The 25789-nt window shown below is 27.0% G+C and overlaps 2 protein-coding genes across 5 annotated transcripts in view; one reads left to right on the forward strand and one right to left on the reverse strand.

Moving 5' to 3' along the window:
- The window catches only part of LOC107167827 (neurobeachin-like protein 1), a 121219-nt gene that overhangs the window by 11279 nt on the left and 84151 nt on the right, over positions 1 to 25789 (forward strand). For all 4 annotated transcript variants that reach the window (XM_089219216.1, XM_089219218.1, XM_089219219.1 and 1 more), the window contains 7 exons: positions 312 to 550; positions 609 to 766; positions 2278 to 2433; positions 4924 to 5050; positions 5113 to 5458; positions 5657 to 5815; positions 5886 to 6076. In XM_089219216.1, the coding sequence (XP_089075342.1) occupies positions 312 to 550; positions 609 to 766; positions 2278 to 2433; positions 4924 to 5050; positions 5113 to 5458; positions 5657 to 5815; positions 5886 to 6076 (1376 nt within the window). The remainder of the gene's footprint in view (positions 1 to 311; positions 551 to 608; positions 767 to 2277; positions 2434 to 4923; positions 5051 to 5112; positions 5459 to 5656; positions 5816 to 5885; positions 6077 to 25789) is intronic.
- On the reverse strand, positions 6414 to 21881 carry LOC107167957 (uncharacterized). Its single transcript, XM_015517193.2, has 2 exons — positions 21559 to 21881; positions 6414 to 9253 (listed from the first exon to the last, which is right to left on the reverse strand). Exons 1-2 carry the CDS (start codon positions 21583 to 21585, stop codon positions 6809 to 6811), a joined length of 2472 nt encoding a protein of 823 aa, XP_015372679.1. The 5' UTR covers positions 21586 to 21881; the 3' UTR covers positions 6414 to 6808.

Consider the following 25789-nt stretch of genomic DNA (forward strand, 5'->3'; position numbering starts at 1 on the left):
TATACATAATATGTAATATTATAGTTATTTTAAGTTTATTTTTAATTCTGAGTGTAATTATAGCTGTTGAGTTAAAATGTTTTAAAAGATAGGTTTAACCAACTTAAATTAGGCTATAATAGGTATGTTGCAGTATTTAAAGAAATTGTAACTTGCAATAAGCATGTTGTTAGAAAGTTAAAAATTTGATAAATGTATTTAGATTATCTAAAAAGTAAAAAGCTCTTATTCGATGCAATGTAATTGGATTGAAAATGGAGTATTTCCTAAATCTATATTAAAATTTGTTGTAATTATTTAAATGTTTACAGGCGTTGCTGGATCTGTATCAGCAGTAGTTGCTGACAATTTTCAGTATGCTTCAGATAATCTAACATCTGCAGTGAATACAGTTGGCTTAGTTGTTAGTGACAATATTCAAATTGCATCTGATAATCTGGCACATGCCATGAACAGTGTTAGTGGTAATATTCACTCAGCTACTAGTAATTTATCATTTGCCGTTACATCAGCATATTCAATATTTAAACAAAAAACCACAGAAATACAAGTAAAGTAACTGAAATTGTTTTTTGATTGTATTATAATTATAAATGTTAACTGCTTAGGAAATTGGAGAAAGCGCAAAAGAACGAATAAAAAGGTATACTATGTATTCACCTCAGTCTGATAAAAATACCATTGATGAAGATAAAGCTCAATTAATGACAAAACAGTTATTAGTAGAGTTGGGTCTTGATATAGATTCCTACAGTATAAGCAATAGGTATGTTTTGAAAAATATATTATATAGGTACATACCTATTTTATATTTATCAGTAAAAAATGACTATAAAAAATTTTATATTTTATACATTATTATATTTTTACATAAACATTTTAATTTTATTTGGAATACATAAGTTATAAATTCAATGTGAAATTAATTTATATTGTGTGTAAAATAAAATATAATTTATTTGGCTTAATTTGGAATTCTTATTCCAATATCTCCCACAATAATATCTTGGTCAAGCACTTGATCGACACAACTTGAGCTCAACACATACTTAAAAAAAAAAACTATCCCTAAATAATTGACTATGTATGCTTAAACATTTAATTAGTAACAAAGTCACCCCTATTAATGTTAAACTCCTTATGTACAAAACTTTTTTAAGCCCTGTCTGAACACTTCGAACGACCTCCATCTCTGTTCTGGGCTTAAAAAAGTTTTGTACACAAGGAGTTTAACATTAATAGGTTAGGTTAGGTTTGTCGACAAACATAAATTTGATAACATGATATAACCTCAAATTTTTTTGTGTATTAATGAACATCAGATGAGAAAACCACAGAGCTGGAAGTTGTTTAATATATAATTATATTTTATTATAAAATATAATAAAATAATAAAAATATACTGTTGGAAAAAATGTAGTTGTTTATGCAATTCCTCATTGAAACGCCACCAATATTGTTTATAAGTCTATCTGGTCTTTATTAATGTTTGTAATATTCTTTTAAATTTATTTTACTATTATTTATAGAACTATAATAATTGTTGAACCAACTAAATTTTATTGCATTTGTTTACAGTTATGCATTTATACTTCAGTAGTTTAAAATATAAAGTGTATTAATTATATTTGTTTAATTAATATGATACGTTTAAATAATTAAAACAATTTGACATTTTTTTTTTCATGATTGGTCACTCTGACTGTCGTAGAAAATATTGGTTATTATCATATGTCGGAGAACGGTCCTCAAAATATGACCTAAAAAATATAAGTAAATCCTTCAATTGAGTTCAATATATATCAAACCATAGTCTAAACATGGATTGTAACTTTAAAACTATTCATGACCAAGCATTCCTATAGAAAATTTCATTACTGTCTATCTAATCATTCAAATCCTCTCATTAAAAGAACTTATTATTCCTCACAACCATAGACAGCCCCCCCCCCTCAAGGCTATTGAAGTATAAATGGTGCAAAGATTTATTACATTTAAAATAATATATATATAAATTAATAAATGAATTAATTTAAAAACAAAAACTTTATTAAATATCACAAGATTTAATATAAATTGATAGTGTCATCAGTGGGTGGCTTCTTTCCCCAAATGATGTAACTCTTTTTTCTTCTCTTTTAAATACTCATTATGTTACATATAATATAGATTAAAAAATGAATAAAAGGTTTAATTTAATACATTTAAAATAAAAGCCTATTTAAATTCAAGTAGTTATACATTATAAAAGTATTTATTATGTAAATATTTTTTTAGATCTATGTCTAGCAGTCTTGAAGATTTATCGTCAATAAAATCTTCTACTGCGCCAGATAATCGTTCGATAAGTTCTGGAATTATCATGTCTGATAATGCATCAACAGTTTGTGAAGATGTTGGAATCAGTGATCAGAATGATTTTGATACTATCAAGTAATCATTTTATAATCCTAATTTTTAGTCTAAACACTTTTAGATCATTATTCTTTCACCAAATAATCACATTATTTCTCAAACTCATATAAATTTTGTTTAGTAGGTACCTACTAAGTAAAAAATATCGGAAATGATAGGTAAAACTTTTAACATCAATATAATAGATTCTGAGCAGAACAATGAATATATTGATCTTACAATGATGTGTGTTTTTAGTTTTTGTTTGTCAGACCAGTGTTTCCCTCATGGCCCACTAGTTCTAACACAATTTTTTTTTTACAAGCATTCAAAGTTTGAATTTTGACAACATATGTAAAAATCACGAAAATTCGCAAATTATTTCAAACTAGAAATTCATAAAAATTTTTCTTTTTAAATCTAAGATTTGAAAATTTTTAATAATCTATAATATATCCTAGACAGATAAACCGTCTTCCCTCAGAATCGTTTTTTGTATACAATGATATAATATCATTGGATTTAAATTTAATTCCATCCATTACAGTAACCCACTTGTAACCTACTGTACAGCAGAGCGACATACACGACTTACCCGCTTTTTTTTTTTTATGTCGTTAAAAAATGTTTGCTCAATCAAAAAATTGAAAACGTAATACAAGGTTTTTCATAAATTGTTGTTAGTGGAAATTAAAAAGAAGTTGAGAGTAAATCCGCAATAATTTTTTATAAGCCTATGAAATTAAAATCTTAATAAAATTTGTAAAATTCACAAATTATTAGAAATTAGAAATTAATGTAGATTTTACTTTTAACATCTAAGATTTGAAAATTTAATACAAGATTGTTCATAAGTTATAATATGTACTACCTTTATCGAAAAAATAAATGTTAACTGAAACTAAAATTAAATTTTTATGAGCGTTTGACATATTGATATTGATATCCAATCAATATCTTATGGAATGATTTTATTAATTTGCTGTTATTTAAAAAAAATTAACCATAGATACTTGAAATTTATACTAAATGTTAATTTTATCATTTTCTAATTACAATCAAATTTCAAAATATTTTGATAATTTCTCATATCAACAAATAATTTGTTTAAATTTTATTCTATAAATGTCCATAAAATTTTATTTTAGGTCAAAAGACTTAAAAATGTAATATTAGGCGCCTCATACATTGTTAAAATATCAGATTAAAAATAGATAGAAAGGATTTTTTTTATAGTCATTTAATGTTCAAATTTTAACTAAATTAATCAAATTGGAAATTTATAAATAATTTTGTAGTATACAAATTTATAAAATATTAAATTTAAGCTAAGAATTGATGATTAAAAACAATGTTCCATGTAAGTAGTTCATCCTATAACCAAAAAATCTAAAAAAAATATGTAAACACATCATTTTTATAGCTATTTTAAGTTCACATTTGGATAAAATTACATAAATTACATATTTAAACTAAGAACAATATTAGTTACAATAAAGTTATTTTTTTGTAACTTAAAAATATTATTTGTAGTTACTTAGAATTCTTAGAATATATTTTAATATTTTTTATACCCAATGACATTTTCTAATTCATTCTGCAAAAATGAATTTAACGTAATATATAGGTGCCTAAAAGTAAAATAAATAAATTTAACTTTTATATCATAAAATATTCTAATTAATATAGGCTGACATTGTTAGTGTGCCTGAAGAACTTTCTTCTCTCAGAATCGACAATTTTTATTGAATTCAAATATAAGTCATTCATTACAGTGACTCTCTAGACACCTAATTTACAGCAAAGTGTTACTCACTTTGTCATTCGTTACATGGATAATATTTAGTACCTAAAATGTTATTTTGTTTGTTATAAATATAAATATTAATTATAACCATGGAATAAATAGGTGAGATAATTGCTGAAGCTGAAGAAATTATTTGGGTCTTATAAATTAAATATACAGTGAAACCTCTAAATACCGGACACTCTCGGTCGCTTAAATGTCGTCCGCTATTTGGAGGTGTCTGCTATTAAGGGGGGAATACAGTGAGTACACATTTCACCGTTCTCAAAATTCCGTCCGTTATTTGAAAGAGTCCGCTATTGAGAGGTGTCCGTTAAAGGAGGTTTCACTGTATATCTTAAATCGTCAATTCTGTTAATTTTTAATACAACTAATTTGAAACGAAATATTAGTTTCTTATTTTAGGTTTAGTCCAGCAGTTAAGATTATAAAACTTTTTCATATTAAATAATATGATAATATAATTTGATGATATTGTTTCATATAGTGTAGTATAATAGCTCATTTTTATTTAGATTTTAGTCTTCTTAACTATTGATAACAATTTTACACCCCTTTAAATGAATATGTACTAATATCGTACTGGTATCACTTAATATAATTAATGTTCTAAAATAGCATTGTAACACATTATACAAGTATTTATTTGAATATTTAATAAAAAAAAAATTAAACTTAGTACATACTATTATTAAGTGAATATTATATTTTATGTTTGATAGTCACTGGCAAGAATTTACTAGTAGTAAAACAGAGAATAAAGAAAATGATTTATGCTCATTGGTAGAAAATATTCTTTTTGTTGTCATGTGGAGAGGAGTCAATATTCATAGCAAAAATTGTTGGAAGGTACCTAATTTGAACGTATGAATAATATGAAAATACTATTGCAATGGTTTTAAATTTTTTAGGAACGTGGTCAAGTTATGGCATGCATAAATATGCTAAGTTTAAATAATATGTTATATTGCTCACATTTAGAACTGAAGCTACATATTTTAGAAAAAGCTGTTGAAGCAGTATTAAGTGACCTCCATGATTCTGGAACTACTGTAGACTGTGATCATGCTAAGATGGAAAACATTAGTCAGTTGATAGGTTTGGTATATGATTTAGTTGTATTGGATCCAAGTCCAAATTTTGAAAAAAAGTGTTCAGTAAAATTACTTGATGGTTGTATAAAATTAATTGAACAATTAGCTATATTTGGAGATAATCAAGAACAGTTCAACAAAGATATCGCCATGAAGACATATGGTAAGAATTGTATTGTAATAAATCTACATCATACTAAGTAATTAGTTATTTATTAATTTGAATTGGAACTAGGTGTTTACATTATTTTTTTATATAAATTTGACCTAATTAATAAAAACATAGAATAATACTTACGTTTATATTTTTACATATTGCATTTAAATGTTTAATTGTAATTTTATTATTTTTTATTTTAAGGACTTTTGTTGAGCTGCTCATCAAGTCCTATTATGGAAATTTGTGCTATGGCAACAGTTAAATTGCACACTATATTACAAACAAGTAATAAAAGTGTTATAGAAGTTGAATGCTATTTATTGCGATCAGCAAATAGTATTTTACAAAAAGCACTTAAAGGTAAATCAAATTTAAAGCTTCCAATTAGAAAATAATTGGAACAGTAAAAAAATAATTAAATATGTTTCAGATGAAAATATGGAACGCTATTCTTTTATTTTACCATTAGTAAAAACTCTGATTACTAAATTATCTGAGCCACTAAATATTTCTAACTCTGAACTCCCAAATTTAACAGAAGTCTTATATAGTGGAAATTTTTATGACAGATTCTTACCATACTGTGCTACAGAAGAATGGACAGTTTTTATTGAAACTAAGGTAAGATTTTATTTTGTTGTGACAATTCAATTTTCTTGAAATAATTTGCTACATAAAACATTAGTTGAAACACAGCTTATGATATAATTAGTAATTTGAGTTATTTATTATGATATTATATGAAGGACTTATTTTCATTGTTATATTCAATATTGCATACACAGTACACTTGTATGATTTATTTTGTTTTTAAAATGTTTAATATTTGGTAATATCAAAATAATAGATATTGTTTCTCATATTTTATTTATTTAAATTTATTGAAATTAAATCATACATTTATATATTAAGTACAAAGTAAAAAAACCACACATTTTTAGATTTGAATATAAAAAGTGTGTTTTTATCACTATATATCCTTTATATTACACTGGTTATATTTAATAATTAAGGTTATTACAAGTAAATTACATAAATTTGTAAATTTATTTTACCTTTGGTTTAACGTAAAAAAAAAAAAGTACATAGGTAAAATATATATAATATTTAAATTTGGTATATATTTAATATTTATACGTCTAAATCTTATTATTTAATTTATTACTATATAATTTAAATGACTCACCATTAAATATTGGCAAAAAATAGGTTGCTTGATTATATTTGTATCTACAATAATTTTTCATGTAGCTAAATTTGAGAATAGGCAAAATAATATTGCATATTTATATTTTGTAATAGTTAAACACGTTAAAATAACAGTATTAAGTACAGAATTTTGTAATTTTATCATCATAGACTTTCAGTGATTTTCCATTGATTGTCAGAATAAGTATGAATACTTGAATTTTGTTCAGAATTGTATTCATTACTTCTATGATTTATTGGAGAATTATCATTTAGTGAAGCAAGACTATCGTTTACTTGAGATGGTGATTCTTCGTAGTTAAAACTAATAGTCTTTTTAGGTGCCTGAAAACCTATATCTGGCTTTTGTGTACTCTTAGCTATGTATTTTAGGTACGCATTTAGCTTATCATTTACAACTACTTTTTTACCCTTCAGTTTTTCATCTAAATTTGAAGATGACACGCTATCAGTACTTTCTAAAGATTCTTTGTGGCGTCTTTGTAATATATTTGATGGTGTTGTGTGTGTATCTGGACTCTGAGTATTGTATTGTGAGTTGACTACGTGAAATGAGTCTTCTGATGATTGGCTTAAATCTCTGTTATTAGTTGGTTCTCCATATGAGTTAACCATTGTTGATTGAGAACTGGGTTCTGGATATGAAACAGAGTTTGATATGCTGCTGTAAGATCCTTGAACATCTCCATTTCCTTTAGGTAAACCATAGGTAATTGAAGGTATTGGTGCACTAAATTGAGTCCGGGAATTAAATAAACTTCCTATATTAAATGAATCTAAGTTGTTACTATGAGAAGAAGAACCAAATGAACTAAATGATCCAGAAGTTGGGGTGCCATAGGATGATGATGGCACTTTAGAAGGAGTGCCATATGAAGATGATGGTATATTTGATGGCGCATCATACGAAGACGAGGGTCCATTGGAAGGTGCTCCATATGAACTTGATGGGACAGGAAGTGAAACGGAAGGAGTTATTGAAATCGAATTACTAGAAAATTGTGCGTTATAGCTATTTGTCGGTATCCCATAAGATGTTGCTGGTGGTGATGGTGCTCCATAAGAAGAAGATGGTGATGATGGTACTCCATATGATGACGATGGCTGCGATGGGGCACCGTATGATGACGATTGTGATGGAGCACCGTATGATGACGATGGCTGCGATGGGGCACCGTATGATGATGATGGTTGTGATGGTGCACCGTATGATGACGATGGTTGTGATGGTGCACCGTATGATGATGAAGGTTGTGAGGGTGCACCGTATGCTGATGAAGGTTGTGTTGGTGCACCGTATGATGATGATGGTTGTGATGGTGCTCCGTATGATGACGACGGTTGCAATGGGGCGCCGTATGATGACGACGGTTGCGATGGGGTACCGTATGATGACGACGGTTGTGATGGTGCACCATATGATGACGATGGTTGCGATGGTGCACCGTATGATGATGAAGGTTTTGATGGTGCACCGTATGATGATGATGGTTGTGATGGTGCTCCATAAGATGACGACGGTTGTGATGGGGCACCGTATGATGACGACGGTTGCGATGGGGCACCGTATGATGACGACGGTTGTGATGGTGCACCGTATGATGATGATGGTTGTGATGGTGCTCCGTATGATGACGATGGTTGTAATGGTGCACCATAGGATGACGACGGTTGCGATGGAGCACCATATGATGACGATGGTTGTGATGGTGCGCCGTATGATGATGATGGTTGTGAAGGTGCACCATATGATGATGATGGTTGTGAAGGTGCACCATACGATGATGATGGTTGTGAAGGTGCGCCGTATGATGACGATGGTCGTATTGGTGCACCATAAGATGATGAGGGAGGAGATGATACGCCATAAGAAGAAGGTAGCAATGGAGCATCATATGTTAAGGAAGGAAAAGATTTCAAATAAGATGATTGACTTTGTGAAGGTGCTCCATAAGAAGATGATGGTGGAGCTCCATATGAAGACGACGGTGGAGCTCCATATGAAGACGACGGCGGAGCTCCATATGACGATGATGGAGGTGCTCCATATGAAGAGGTTAGTGGAGTTCCATATGAAGACGATGGTGGTGCTCCATATGACGATGACGGAGGTGCTCCATATGACGATGACGGAGGTGCTCCATATGACGATGATGGAGGTACTCCATATGAAGTGGATGGTTTAAATCCTGCTCCAGATGATGGTGGTCCATAAACTGGTTTTGGTGGTCCGTAAGATTGCGTTGGTTTTGATGGAGGGCCATATACTGGTTTAGGGGGTCCATATTTTGTCTTTGGTGGTGGTCCGTATACAGGTTTTGGAGGTCCATAATTTGGCTTTGGTGGTCCATAATTTGGTTTGGGTGGACCGTATTTCGGCTTTGGTGGAGGTCCATATTTAGGTTTTGGTGGTGGGCCATATACTGGTTTAGGTCGACCACTAGATTTTGGTGGTCCATAAATTGGTCTGGGTCTTGATGGTTTTGGTGGTCCATACTTTGAAGGTGGTTCTCTTCGTATTCTAACTAGTGTCTTATCTTCAGCTTCTACTATGTTATAGAAACTTACTAAAGTTGTCAGTATTAATATCTGTAACAAAAAAGTACTTCATTCATTAAAAACTGATGCAGGTACAGTCTGTGATTAAAATATTATTTAAAATGTCAAAGAAGTAAGGTGTTGTTTGTTACAAGTAGGATTTCTAATTTAAAAGTCCAAATAATAATGATTTATGCTCATTTGTGATACTTACAAAAAACAAGAATAAAATATTCAATTATAAGTTGATAATATATTTCATAAAAAAAATAACCTACCTATTATTATCAGTAACGTTTAATATTTACACATTATATTTTAAAATGTATTTACAATGTATTTACAATTTTCAATATTCTATAAGTAATTTTAATTTTAAACTTTTATAATATATTCTTTATTTAAGTAGGTATTGTTACCTTAATTATTGCACAAATATTAAGTAAATATTTATATACAATTCACAATATTCATCTCTAGAGTGTATTGTGTATATGTATTCAATAAATTTTTATATGATCACTCATCATTCATTATTTGTATTAGTTTGAGTATTTCAAAATACTATAATTCTTGTGCTCAAACAAGTTTTAAAATTTGATGATCTATCATTGCTTTCAAATTTAATAACATATCAGTCTCAATGGCCTGTATCTTTTGTATCACACTTTTTATTATACCTATAATTGTCGAACGGTTTGTTTTGTTATTCTGTAAACCATACATACAAATATTATATAATAAATTAATAATATAATTTCAATGTAAAGATATATATTTCAAAAAACTGGGTAATAAGACGTAATAACTGAAATGAATAATGTATATGGTGGCTACAATTCATTTACGAAAAATTTTCGAACGATATAATCCTTTTTTTAAAGAAAAAATGTTTGACCACATAGTGTTCATAACCTGATTATGTCCAAATTATCGAATTAGTAATTACAAATGATAATAAATTATTTAAATCATACATAATTTATTTTCACCATTTTTGGAAAAATTATGTAAAATATTATTTTATTTTATATATATTTTTTAAAGTTTTACTCGTTCAGTTATATGTTGTGTTAAATTTTACACTTTTTCAGTTTATTTATTATAATACTTTTTATTTATTTTTTATTTTTACTATATACTTTACAATAGGTATGTTACTAATTAGTACAATAAGTAAAATAGATAGAAGAGTTTATGGCTTGAATAAAAACGGATTAAAGAAGCCTTCCATTAAATCCACTTTATCGGTTATCTACTCATTATATACGAGTACTGTACATATTATAATATATGCATTTACTATGACATTATATTACAGTTATATTAGATTTATATTTGCTAGATTAGCAGGTCCCGAAACCACCGCTGTTTTAATCTTTTTTTGTGGTTGCCTTTATTTATGCATTCTAAAATTCAAAAATATGCAAAAAAATCTATTTTGTGTGCTAAAAAAAACTGAATTTCTTAAAATAATTTAAAAATATATTATGTGAAAAAAATACAATTTAAAAAATAGTATACGTACCTATGCTTAAAAAATATATACAAACTATTAAACCTATAGCTAAATTAATTAAATATAAAATTAATAAAAATAAAAATAAATTAATTTTAATTTTGAAACGAGTACCAACATGAAGTTACGAAATGCGATTTAAAATTCGAAATTTTTAAGATTGTCGTAATTTTTATTTCGGAATCAAACTCGCTTTCCCTAGCAAATATAAAAAAATGCGACTTTTATGTAACTATATAGAATTATGTAATTAATATGTACCTATTTTCATTCAAATATGCAAAAATATGCGAAAAAAAAATTGCTATAGACTCTACAGAGCACGAAATGTTGAAATCTTTAATCAAAATTATTCGCATTTTTATAAAAATCCGGGCCTAATAAGGCTATTAGACTATACTAATAATCAGTATTTATCATTAGTTAATATTGTATTTGTAAAACAATTGACGAAGTATTAAGGATGTGGGCCGTGGGGATGGAGCCCTTATGTCATTTTCCATCAATGATTTAGGTGTACTCATACATTTTTTTAGGACTACCTACATCACAACGAAGCCCTCTTTTTAACTTCAATGTATAGAAATATTGCTGTTATTATTGTTATTTTTTTTTTTGGAAAGTATTTATTTTATGATACTCAACGGAATAAAATTAAAAATATGCTTATTATAAAATACAACATAATAATATGACCCTCTGCTAAACTAATTAACTAGTATATTAGCTATAGGAACTGATTGTAGAATATTCAATAAATTACGAAAGTTAATATGATTCTAATATTCTGATTTTTCAAAAATACATAATTCCATACACCATTAGTTATTAGTTCATTGTCTACATACTTATGATACGTGCGTGCATAATAAAGATGTTTTATTTGTTGACGTAATTATTTTTAATTATTATAGTGTATATTATGTGGGTTGTTGGACAGTACAGGATGTATAGGTGGTCCATATAAGAAAAATTTGGAAAATTAATTATAAATAGCTCTGACATAAGATAGATTATTTATTTTAATCTTTTATAATTATTTTCAGTCGGTTTTTATTATAGTAGCTACTATCTGAATTACACGTCGCTGCCGGGTTTAAGTATAAAAAATGTATGTACTTTTGTTATTTGGGAGGATTAAATATTGTTTAAAAAATATTTCATATACAGGATATAACATTGCAATATCTCCCGAAATAATGGAGATATCAAAATTCTGGTTTTGTAATAAGACTCACAGGGATAAGAAATACAATTATTTCATATTTTAATGCTTTATTAAAAAAGTTAAAAAAATATTTTTTTATTTAATTAAAGATAGCCAATTTGCCAATTTGTAGTTTTTTTTCTGAAAATATTGACGTCTCGAAATTTTATTTTAGTTAATTTCCTGATTTTTATTTATTTTTAGTTTCGAGAAAAATTACGAATTATTAATACCGTTGTGTTATCAATCTAATGACATGCCGTGCCGCTCGTATTCATTCTCATACGGCCGACCGAACACTTCAGTGTGCCTAGTTATAATTATATCTTCTTTTTTCAAAACTAGAAAACATATTAAAAAACGGGAAATTAATAAAAATAAAATGTTGAAGTGTCAATGTTTTCAGAAAAATAAACTCTACAAAATGGCTACCTATATTTAATTTTTTGGAATTATTAAATGAAAAAATATATTTTTTAACTTTTTTACCAAAACATTAAAATAAATTAAAAAATGAAATAATTGTAGTTCTTATTACAAAACCAGAATTTTGATATCTCCATCATTTCGTGAGATATCACAATAATTATAAAGTCTCTTGGGACATTGAGTGTATATTATATTAATTAGTTATTAAGCTGATAATTTTATCATCATTATTCATTTTATTTATCATAGCTTTTGGCAGTAACTTCGCTTGTACATCTATCATCTGTTTGAGTGTTTGTGTCGTTTTAAGTTTTATAAAAATCCGACCAAAAATTAATGTTTTATTTTTAACTTTTATTACCTTTTATCCCTTTTATATGATGAATTTAGGAAAAAATAAACTTTAACCTTCGATAATAATATAAAAATGTGTAAAATAATTTACGGATAAGATAACATTATGAAATGTATAAATAATAATTGACATTTACCTCCAACACGTGCACCAAAGTTTTCAGTTGACTTTTATTATTATTTAATAGTTTATTATACAGCATGCCCGGCCCACGAGGATTTACACATTGTGATATCTCACGAAATAATGGAGATATCAAAATTCTGGTTTTATAACAAGATTTACAGGTATAAGAACTACAATTATTTCATTTTTTATTTAATTATTTACAAAAAAATAAAAGATAGCCATTTTGTAGAGTTTATTTTTCTGAAAACATTGACGTTTCAATATTTTATTTTCATTAATTTACAAATTTTTAATATTTTTTCTAGTTTTGAAAAAATAAAATATGTTTATAAGTTATAATTTTATAAACTTATAACTATAAGGAACACGGAAAGTATTCGGCCGGATGGGTGGGTATGCGCGCGGCGCGGTGGGTCACATGTTTGTTAGCATTACGGTGTTAAATAATTCACAATTTTTATTTGAGTCTTATTACAATATCAGAGATTTCGATATCACCATTATTTCGGGAGATATCGCAATGGGGAAATCCTCACGGGACACCCTGATAAACACACTTTAATATTTATATAAGTATATAGAGGATTCGAATAACGGAGGCTTGGATAATCGAGGTTCTTTTGTACAATTTATACGTAAAAATTTATTTTTGCCGATTTCAACCCCTTAAAATCAAAATTTTTAAAAATCATTTTTTAATGCATGGTGAAATAATATTAATCTATCCTCAATATTCCAAGTCAATGACTCTAATAGGTTCGACTCTTGACACTTTCGTTTATATATTATATAGATAGACAAAAGTATAATACTAAAAAACAAGATATAAGTACAATAAGTTTATGCGAACAAAATAAAAATAAAAGGGCTATGTATGCCAAATACGAAACTTTAGGTTGTTGTTTGACAATTGATATGATTCTAGTAAAGAGTACATTGTTTTGCAAGATTTCTTAGCTAAACTATTACTTATTTCTAGCAGTAAAAAGTCTCTATAATTTCATAGAATATTTGTGTAGATCTTAAATTGTATACTGTTGGTTATTTGAAAAATAAGTTTTATATTTTCTTAATATAGTTACTTTTAACGTTAATAATAACGATGCCATAATCCGAAAACTGCGATTATCGTTTAGAAATCTGAACCAGTGGATTATAGTTTATACATAATCTACTCGAAAATCTTTTCCAATGATTTTTTTTCACCTACAATTAATAATTATTAATGGTGAATTATATTGATTTCAGATTTGATATATTTGTTATTTTAAGTTTTGTTTTTACTTGGATGTATTCCTAGTTCTTAAATGTAGAGTTTTTGATTCGGCGACTCACATCTATAACCATTAATGTATTTATACGTAGTTCAAAATATTATTTCATTCTTATGAGCATCTTAATATAACACGACCACCTATAGTCATACCGAAACATTAACCTCTTTTCCTGAGCGTACTATGTGCAGTCTATGTACTAAACTCCACTCTTTATTGTTTCTTGGATTTTTTTTTAATGAATCCCCCTCGTTTAATTATTCATAAATTATTTATCTATTAAGTATTTTATAATTATTTATTTTATTTAAAATAAAGTCAATTGTACCTTTTTCATTATTTTTAATCCTCAATGTATTAAAATAAAATAAAATTACATAGATATGATTATTATTAACATAATTAGAAGTACACAGTTCCGTTTACAATATATGTATATTTTTTTTAATGCGACGGGTTATCGTTGCTTTCGAATAATCTAATATAGGTATATATATAATAATAATGATATTCCACAATACTGTATTAAAACAAAATTAATCTTTAACACCTGGTATCTATTTCCTGTTATTTGTGTTTATTGAGAGTAATAGCTTTTGATTTAGCGTATATAATAGGTATATGATATATTCAAGATAAATAAATAAACAATATGTTGATTTCTGTTGATATTTCAAAAAAAAATTTTTACCTATGGACCCAGCAAAGATCGTCTATACCAGGGATTGAAAATTTCCCTAAAGTTACGTATAGGCCCTATACTTATATTATAATGAAGCTCATATAGGTACCCACTACCCATTCAGTATTGTAATTTAACATGAGTCAGCCGTTTAATTATTTGAGTCTGCAAATTGTATAAATATTAAGTAGGTACCAAGAGTTACTTTTTTTAGAAGACAGATAAATTAAATTTATATATTGTATAATTTATAGTGTGTATGAGATATTGTATTTTTTCATTCTAATTTATTCTATACTACTATAGTGTATTGTTGGAACTTACATAATATCTCTCTTTTAAATTCCCGTAGGGCATCAAATATTCAGATATATTTTTTTTTCTTAATCGACATCGTGCGTTGTGTGTAATATACAGTTTAATTGAGTATGTGACTTTAAAATTTTAAATAATGTATATAGGTACTCTGCCTCGAGATCATATTTGTACATTGAGAGATGTTATGATTTCGTTTCGGGTTCGTTCTGTGTACAGTGAAAATCTTTCAGAGATTCAAATAAAAACGGACGGTTCGATCGAAACGTTATTTCATATAGTGATGAATGATGATTACACGTAAAACGGAAACCCATTGTAATTGAAATAATACATTTATATCTTTATAATATATATTAAAATATATTATAATTTGTTATCTTCGTGTCCATATGAAAGTAGAATAATGAGATCGGGGCATCGTTATGAATATTACAACATACAAATATATAGGTAGATATACCGGATGTTTAAGACAACATTTCTGACCACTGGTTCTAGTTAATGTATTGACCTTCATCTACTGGCACCAATTCTTGACCTATGTTTATGGCCCCTTGTTTTTTCTTTCGAATGCCGTTAAGAATAGTAACCCCATTGATGAGATCGAATTTAAATAATTTCAAATTTATAAGCTATTAAAATTGTGTCATGTAATTAAAAGAAAAAAATGTCCAGAGAATCGGTATTGTTGTGTAAAATATTAACTATTTAGTTTATTTATTTATTCTAATTTTTAGTGTCATATCTTCTTAACTAATATATATATATATGTATAGCACAAAATAATTGTATGTTTCAAACCGATACTATATTACCTATATTACCTAGTTATTAAGCTTCTTGGAACCAATATACAGACCAGTGATTCGATATTAAATTGATTAGTTTTCACGATTTTATGATACATAATATATTATTATAATTTATAAGTCCATTGTAAAACAGACTTAAAACTGCGTTAGTAAAATGAAACGGTTGAACGATTTATTTTATTTAAATTATAGTAGAGTCCTTCTGACTATCATCTAATTGACCATTTATAATTATGTTTATTTAACTTGTTGATACTATTGTTTTCGCTTTATTATACCTAATAAAGACTACCTATACTATTTTAAATTTCAATACGTGCACCGAGTTAAGTAAGATGGGTCATCTTTGAAAAGACAAATAAATTACATTTCAACTACTATACAAACGATATTAATTGACATATGTGAAAAATAGAATTACACTTTCACTGGAAATCATTGTTATTCATTTTTATAGAACAGTATTAAAATAGCGTTGATGGACGACTACCTATTCTATTATACTCAGCTGAATAAAACATTTCGGAGTTATAATTTTTTAATACAGTAATCACTGATCGTGTTGGTAGTGTATATAAGAAAGTTAAAATATAATAAGTATAACATGTGATTTAAATCATTGTATGACGTACTAATTACGTTATGAATATTTTATCCGGTTTTTTTAAGATTGTCTACCACATCTACTACATTATATTTTCGCATCTACCTATATTATTTGATAACTTCCAAGTCCTTATACTGTTTAAAATATCATGAAATTGTAGATAGTAAACTACCTACATTGGAGCAATATAATTACCAGTTAAGGTCTTTATACCTATATATTATTATTAGTTAAAAATAGGAAATATATTAAAAAATACAATTGTTTAAGTTAAGTATATAATAGGTTAGTATGCAATTTAAATATGAGGTTTTCACAACATTTTTAATTCGTAAATCTCAATACCTATGTTAAAACTTAAACTTTATTACATATTATGTTTAAAATGAAATATACTTCGTGATTATAATAATAAAAATTTTACTAATAAGTAGTTTTAATCTTATTATTTATAAAAAAAAAGAAAAAAACGAAAAAGTACTAAAAATGTCGCATTTGTTATATTTTCCACTGTACGAAAATAAATTGGATCAAATAAATTCAATTCAGATTATAAGCTACAATACATACACATTAAAATACTTTTTTTATGTAAACAGATCGATTCGGAATATTTATATGGCTTTTTTTAATTGATTAATGATAAGGTATATAGTGTATAGGTGCATTTTCATTCTTACTTCATATTTGAAAAACGTTATCATAAAAATGTATATATCTGTGTATATTATATCATATATTTTATATTTATTGTGTTAACTATATGATCTAGACTCTAGAGAGCCGTTTGGTATGAAATGATTTATTAATAATTTAAAATGCTTGTAGTATTTTCCAACATTAGCTTTCGATATGGATTTTGCACTTTTTGTATACTTTCTTAACTTTTTTTTTCCAAATTTTTGGATAAATCTGTCATACCTAATTGTTAATTATAATAAGTACAGATTACTCAACAAATATATGTCCACTCTCCTACCCTTGCAGGAACCATATTTAAAAAAATTGAATACTTTTGAATATATTCATAATTATAATATTATACTTAACATTATAATTCACATTTATTTTTAATACTTTTTAAGTATAAATATAATAATAATCCGGTTGTTTTTGCTTTTTCATGGTAATTGCAAAAAAAAAAAATATACTTAACAAAATTATAGCAACAAGAGTTATAATTTTTGAGATAGGTACTAAAAGTATTTTAAATAAAACATCCTAGGGGGTTGGTGAGTACTGGCTCATATATGAGTACCTCATAGTACATATTATATAATTTTATAAGAGCCAATGATTATTGTTGCACCTTTAATCAAATAAAATTAAATATATATATAATATTATAATTTTACCTCAAAAGTTGTTCTATAAGTTCTATAGGTGTTGTTGCAGTTGTTGATTATGATGAATTTAAGTAATACTGTAGTGTGCTACCTGTTAGTTTGTACGTCTATAATATAAAAATTACTTTATACTCGATTTTTGTTTTGTAAAATAATTTGCAATTTGTATACAATTACTACAATAAGAAAATTTAATATTTACAATAAGATAAAAATAACATAAGTAACGCATAGAGGAAGAAGCCCATACGTAATACCCCTTTTACTAATTTAATAGGGATCTACACCATTTACTTTATACACAATACACTGTTATTGTTATATATTAATCTTTGTTTATAGATATCTAAAATAATTTATGTATTATATTTGATAAGTTTCAGTAGAAATAATATTATAGCATTAATTAATTTATAGAAACCACTTATCATATCACGGATCTATTATCAATTAATGAACAGTGATTAAAAAACAATTTTATTTCTGATCATTTATATTCCAGCAAGTATACTTTAAAGTAATTGATAATGAATGGATTATTTAACATTTCATTTAGGTTTTTTTTTTTTTTAATTGGTGTTAAGCCCGGCAGCTATGGCCATTATCTATTGCAGGGTACGGTAGAGGTTAGTACTGTTAGTACGGTATAGGTTGTCAACATGCATATGTATAACAATGTTTTTGTCGCTAAGAACCCGTGTGGTCACCCATCCGGTAACTAGTGGTAGTGGGTGGTGTGAACTCTCCATCACGTTGCGTAATTGATTGCTGCCACCGCACCACGTCGAGTCTCAATATATAAAATTTTAATTTTTAATTAATCAATTATCACCTACAAATTTAAAAATTAAAACAATACGCAGTGAGTATTTTCGTCACTGCAGGTACTATTTTTTAAAATAAATTTTCTCAAATGCTCATATTAATATAGATTCTATTAGATGTGTACCTATCATATTATTGTATAGTAGGTATACATGAACATATTATATGGGTTTCAGAAAAAGAAAATATTTTAAAGATCTCACGAAATAATAATAATTAGTTAGTATTTCACTATAATAAATTATTAAATGCTTTTAAAATCTCTTGCTTTTAATATTATTAATGTATTAACAAATCATCACTTATGAAATCTTCGCGGAAAACCGTGAAAGTATATAAGATTTTAAATTCATACGTTAAATTAGGAATGGGAGGGGTCTTTTCTTTTGTCATCTAAGAAAAGTGAAAATGAATGTCTTACCTTCGTATGATTTATGTGCTTTTATTTATATGGGTTTTTTAAAACTAATTTCTATTTTTACGAGTTGCTTCTTATGTGTCTTATTAATTATTTCAGTTTTAGCTATAAATCATTGTAAAAAATAGTTTGTGCATAAATATTGTTTATTGAAGAAAAATAATATAATTTGTATGATAAAATAACTGTCTATTGTATATAGCATGTTTAATTAATTTATGAAATACAATTAAATCAATTTATAATTAAATATAAAATGAATGCCTAAAGTATGCATCCTAAAATGTTCTAATTTATTATATTGGATCATTGTTCTTTTAACAATATTTATATTAATTACGTTATTGTATTAATACTATTAACAGACTTAATCAAATGGTCGCATTGCAAAAGGTTTTCAAAAAACAATGAATTATGCATTGAATAATCTATGAAAAAGATTTATGATTAAACATGAGGTATTTAGTTAGCGCAATTAATATTAAATGTAAGTAGGTACACAAAATTAAAGATTAAGAATTAAATTAAGAAAAACAGTTTATAAATTATAGATAATTTTTGTGTAAAACATGCTATTGTGGTTATTTCAACGCTTTCGAATGAACAACATGAATATTATATGAAGATGTATAATTTAACTAAATATAATTTAACTAATATTTTTTGTTTTATTCCAAATTTTTTAATTAGGTATTTCAAAGAAAAAAGCAAATTGTAATATTTTGTAGCATTTTTTAAGTGCTTTTAATCTTATTTTGAATATGACGTGGTCATTTTAATTACTAGTACAATTAGAGGGATTAAACAAAATATGTTATTGACTGAAAGTGGAATAGGGTGTCTTGTATTTGAGGATCTAGCTTTCAGCTAGTCTCCTTCTAAATTGTGCTATAGGCTTAAGTTTTGATAATCGATATTTTTATAATAGTTTTTGAAATATTTAATAAATACATATTCTTTATTAATATCAGTGGGCGTGAATGGGTTCACAAACATTCTATATAATATTTCTTTAATTTTTTTTTATTTATGGTTCATACAATAATATTAACCAACGGTTAATTATATCTTTTTTACTCAAAACGTTGTCTTATTATCCATTTTATTTATTATTATTATTCAAGTATGATGGCAAATTATGTACAATTTAAACTATAAACATACAAACATTTTGAAATTATTGAGCATAGTAATTATAGTGTTTGAAGTATGAAATATTTCACAAAAATGTGAAATATTGAAATTTTTTGTAATGCAAATATTGATGTTGATCATTTTCAATAACCTGACCAAATAAAACCAATCTAATGAGTATTTAATGATTATTTTTCCTAATATTATAAAATTGTGAATGTAAATTATGACTTTTATACGTAAATATAAAATGTTTCACAATTTTAAATTTCATAAAATTTACAAACACTAATAGTAATAGTTTACTATAAATATACATACCTAAAGCTGATAGATTTGTTAGAGTTCAATATAATTTAGACATATACAAGGGGGTAACTACATTAACTTGTATTAAGTTGTTAATAATTTAATTTAAATGGTTAAACTTCTAATTCATGATAAAATATCAAAGATCGATTTAACATATGATTTTATAGCTACTCCACATTTTCACATCTTTTATTTAAATTGTTAAAACGCATTTTAAAAAGTATTAACTATTTAATATCAAATATGATGAATATAGTTAGCTAAGTTTTTATCATGCGTTAGTTTTCAGTTCATGTTAATTCAATAACACTAATGATATTTAAGGGGATTTTTTCAAAAGTGATAATACCCGTGGATTGTAATAAAAAAGTAATATATTTTCCGAAATTTTCTTCTTTAGGAATGGTGAAAAATAAGGAAAATACTAAATGTTAAGATTACAATTATTTGAAATTTTGAAATAAGATAATTTCCTAAAAGTATACTTTTCGAATATTTTAATATTTTCAAAAAGTATTAAGTGATTTAACTTTTTTTTTTTACTGCAATATTACAAATAAATTATATTCGAATTTATTTCACTAGAGATTACTAATTATTTGAATTTAAATAAAGAAAAGTCTATATATAATCGTTATCTTTTAGTTATAATTTTAATCTGTACATAGGTATCTATTGTTGTGGGTCTGTAGCGAGTGATACTTTAAATACAAGACGTGTATTGTATTTTTCTATTTCAATATTATTTTTTTTATTATTGCTATAGCTTTAATCTTTATTGATAATCACGAATTTCTAAATACCGCTTAGTGTGTAGATTAGTATTATCTACAAACTATTTCTTAAATAGATTTTTTATGTAAACACTCAAGTGTATTTATGTTAGTTAAAACCTATGTTATTTTATAATTTTAATATCAAGTGTGATTTATATCCTTGCATGGTTCCTTGTTTATGTATTAATGTGTATTGCTTATCAAATTTCTTACTGTTTGTACAATCCGTTTAGCCATCATGTTGTCGTTTGATCTAATCCACGATAAATCGTAATTTTATGAAAAAAAAAAAAATATATAACCCGTTTAAACGAACGATTCCAACGGTCAAAATATTTAAGTAAAAAACAAAATTAATAACACCATCAGTAGTAACTGTAGTGTTCTGTAATTTATAACCGACAGCGGTGGTGATCTATTGATCGACGATCGTATAATAATACTTAAGGTACACGAATACTACAACTGCACTTGGCGCGCGCTAGCCTCAGATTGTCGGTTCAGCGGCGTCCTGGAACTCACTGCTGGTTCACCGAGCTATCTCGACGGATGTCTTCTTCTCTCGCCAACGTTCTGCAGCGTTAGCACCCGGAACTTACTTTCCCACTTACACTCTGTGAAAAATTCCATAACAGCATTAATCCCATAAACCCACTGAATATTTATTTTTTGTATGTCTCTCTTTCTCTCTCCATCTCTTGTAATTGATATGTAGCTGACCGTGAATAATATAATAATACACGCGCGCGAGGCCATTTCGAGTTCCTCAGTTCATTAATAGGTACATGGTTATACGAAACTTTCATCGCGTCAAAAGAAAGCCGCGAGGTGTGTTAATGAAGATTGTCTTGCATGATGGTCAGATGGTGACTAACTGTAACGTCGGTGATGGACCAGTTTCCGACGTAAAAATCGTCTAAAAATATTAAATAAATTCCAAAATGCGAGTTCTCACTAATATTAATTATCTGCAGCCTTGTAAATTATTTATGTATTTGTATTTAAATACTTTTTTAAATTGTGATTGATGAATGCAGTTTTAGTTTAACAATGATATGTGTTTTGTCCACCATCACTCATTCCCATTAAACTGGAACTTTACGACTGTGTAAATCATACACTTTGAGGTGATATTTTCTATAATTTGATCCAGTTTGTTCGACGCACCTATAGATCCAGAGTACCAAATCGAAATGTTTAAGCATTCTACACTGGTAGACACTAAAATCCTTATTTTCTTTTTTTAGTTGTAATTCGAAAATAAATATAGATTTGAAATTTTTATCTAATGCTTGTATCAGCACCTTCGTCACATGATACTTAAGTACTTTTTGAGCTATTTATAAACATTTTAAATGTTGGACTTTGTTTTCTATAGGTAGGTATCTAAAACTTAAAAAAACTGTCAAAAAGCTTAGAAATGTTACCCGAGGCTTCTCAAAAGTTGTTTTTATTAGAATTAAAAAAAAAAAAATTAAGAGTTAAACCAACCTTCGAGTTTTAATGTTTTAATCAGTATTTCCACTCTACTAATTATTATGATAGCGCAACCCTTTGTACTGTGCAATTCAAATTATTAACGGTATTATTAAATATTTCTACAATATAAGACGTTAATCTACTCTCTTATTTGATAATTTTAGAATAATTTTACTATTTTGTAACATTATTAAACATTACCTTGAATAAATTAGCTTTACTGTACTAAATATACATCAATGCGCCTAAAGATTTTATTAAATTACATATTATTTATTTGATGAAAAAATACCAAAATATAAAATTAGGTCTTTGGCATCCCCTTTTATATGAGTATTCTGCTCTTAACATAATTCAATATTTGTACAATTGCATTATATTACATAAACTACCTACATTGCACATATTATATAGGTAAATACTTAAAATATATCATAAAATATTTTATTTCAGTTTCAATGATAGGTATTCAATAATATTTATTAATTTTTAACGAGGGTTTTTTTTTGTCGGAACCTATTATAGATATTTAATACAGATATATATTATAAATATATATATTTCCGATTTTCCCGGAGTCTGATTAATTAAAACAGGAACTAGATTAGGACCAAACTAGGAGCAATAATTTTCGGGGGGGAGGGACTTCGCTCGTGTACATTGTTACTAAGTTTAAATTCTTTCATTTACTATGCTCATAAATACATAATCATAGACAAATTATCACGTGTATGTTTTTATAACATCATAAATAATATTATAAGACGTTTGTTTTGTATTCAACAACAATAAAGTTAAAAGTTGGAACTCAAACCGTTATCATGATATTACACAATAGTGATTGGATTATTTGACAGGAAACTAATAATATTTAAGTAAGAAAAATCAACACGATTAAAGCTTTCATAATATCGATACTATACTAACCAACCCCAATTTGAGGACCATAAATTAATAGTGGACATTTTTGGGTGACTTGGAATACTTTGTCTTTGTCGGATGACTTTCAATAATGCTTCATTAGTCTCATAATAAGTTACCTATTAGCTGCAGCGAGTAGCTTACAGATAACTTTTTTTCATCTTATCAATAATACAATTTCTAAAAGCTTCTTTCTAGTTTTAATAATTAGGTATACGCGTCTTATAAGGGGTCACTACAAATCTCTAAAATGTGCAACTAAGATCACTTAGGTTTCATAATAATCACAGGCCTGGATTTTCCTCATCATATCGCCAATCACTTTTAAACGTTCTCTCAGCAATTAAAATAAATTATTGTGACCTCTTGATATGCGCATATAACCAATAACCCTATAACTATTACTTAAATTAGTTCCTTTTTCATTGGAACATATATATTGATATTTTTTAATTAATTAAATTAATATACATATATAATGTGATCTTAATTGTTATTAATATTCATAGTATACAAGTGAAATTTAAAAAAAAAAAATGTATGTTCTCGGCTAAGATTATACAATCAATAATCTAAATTTATTTATTTATTTTGTTGAATAAAAATTGAACTCATATTGTCAGATTGTTGTATTATTAAATATGCACAAACTTACGTTTTTAGCATAATATTTTTGGCTTCACAATTTTATTGTTACTTATAAGTGTTATACTTATTGATTTTACAATAATAACGAGTATTTTTCTTTGATTTTAAAATAGTTTTGTGCTGTAATGATAATATACATCAGTGTTTGCCTTTAATACCTATATTTTCGTGTTAAATATAGGTACGCACAATATCTGAAACTACTCAATGTTATACTCTGTGGTTCTGCTTAATGTTTTATGCGTGTAAGGTTTAACTGTAGTTAATCTTTTTGCCATATAATGTGTGGAAAATGTTTGCATTGATAATAGTTTACAATAATAACTCTACAAAAGTAACTAACTGTATTATAGTTTAATAAAGATTTTTTTACCCATATAATAATAAACATATTTTGTTGATATTACAACGCTCTCTTCTATGTTCTATATGAATGTAATATTTTCGTACATTTTTTCAATGAATATTGTTCCGAATACCATTGTCCAATCGTTTTTCCATACGAATAATATTCGTCTTCAAGAATGATATTCGTTTCGTTTATTTCAATCCCATTGTTCCGATGTAACATGTAATTCTAGCGAAAGTGTTCCAATGTGTACGATATGATATACCTCCGTACAAACATTATTATGTATGTGTGTAACCGGCAAACTGGCAAAGTCATCTTTGGACGAATTTTCTATAGACAAAAAAACATAATAATATCTCGACGTCAAACATAATTATATTTGGCGTGGTCTAAATATTATGCAAAGTACGGTATTTTTTTTAAACAGTCGACGATTGTCAGGATTCGTACAGTACTTGAAGGGGGAGATAACAGTCATAGCGGGTAGCTGATTAACGTAATAATAAAGTATAATAATATGATATTGAAATGTGTGATGGTTAATCCTTTCACTGGAAAAATACACCATTAGCAGTGGCGGCGGCGAATAATCATTACATTAATATAACGAAGTGTTTCTCACGGTATCTGGCCACAATTATCGATGAAGGGGTCACGAGAGGTTTCGGAAAGTGAAATCATTGTTTTTTTGGACGGCACGACCCAAGTCTGATTTTTATTCGGGTGTAGCAAGTGGACATAAATGAATAGAAAGCTATGTTTAACTTGAGTCGCAGAAACTTAGTAGGTAGGTACTTACCTGCCTACAAGAAATACTATATCCCAACATCAGTTTTTATTTATTTTGTTATTTTTTTTGTTATTATCAATTTCATTCTTAAACGTGACTCGTGGTATCTACATACATATAAATCTAATTAATGACTAATTGTCATCAAGTAGTTTACGACATCCAATTAGAAATAATTAATTCAACTAGGTTTAGCCGCTGTTGAAGAACATAATATGTACCTATGCGAATACTTATAGGCAGGTATACTGTAT

This window comes from Diuraphis noxia, unplaced genomic scaffold, assembly GCF_037042655.1.
Source record: "Diuraphis noxia isolate RWA-SAM2 unplaced genomic scaffold, SU_Dnox_SAM2 contig0002, whole genome shotgun sequence".
Taxonomy (NCBI): domain Eukaryota; kingdom Metazoa; phylum Arthropoda; class Insecta; order Hemiptera; family Aphididae; genus Diuraphis; species Diuraphis noxia.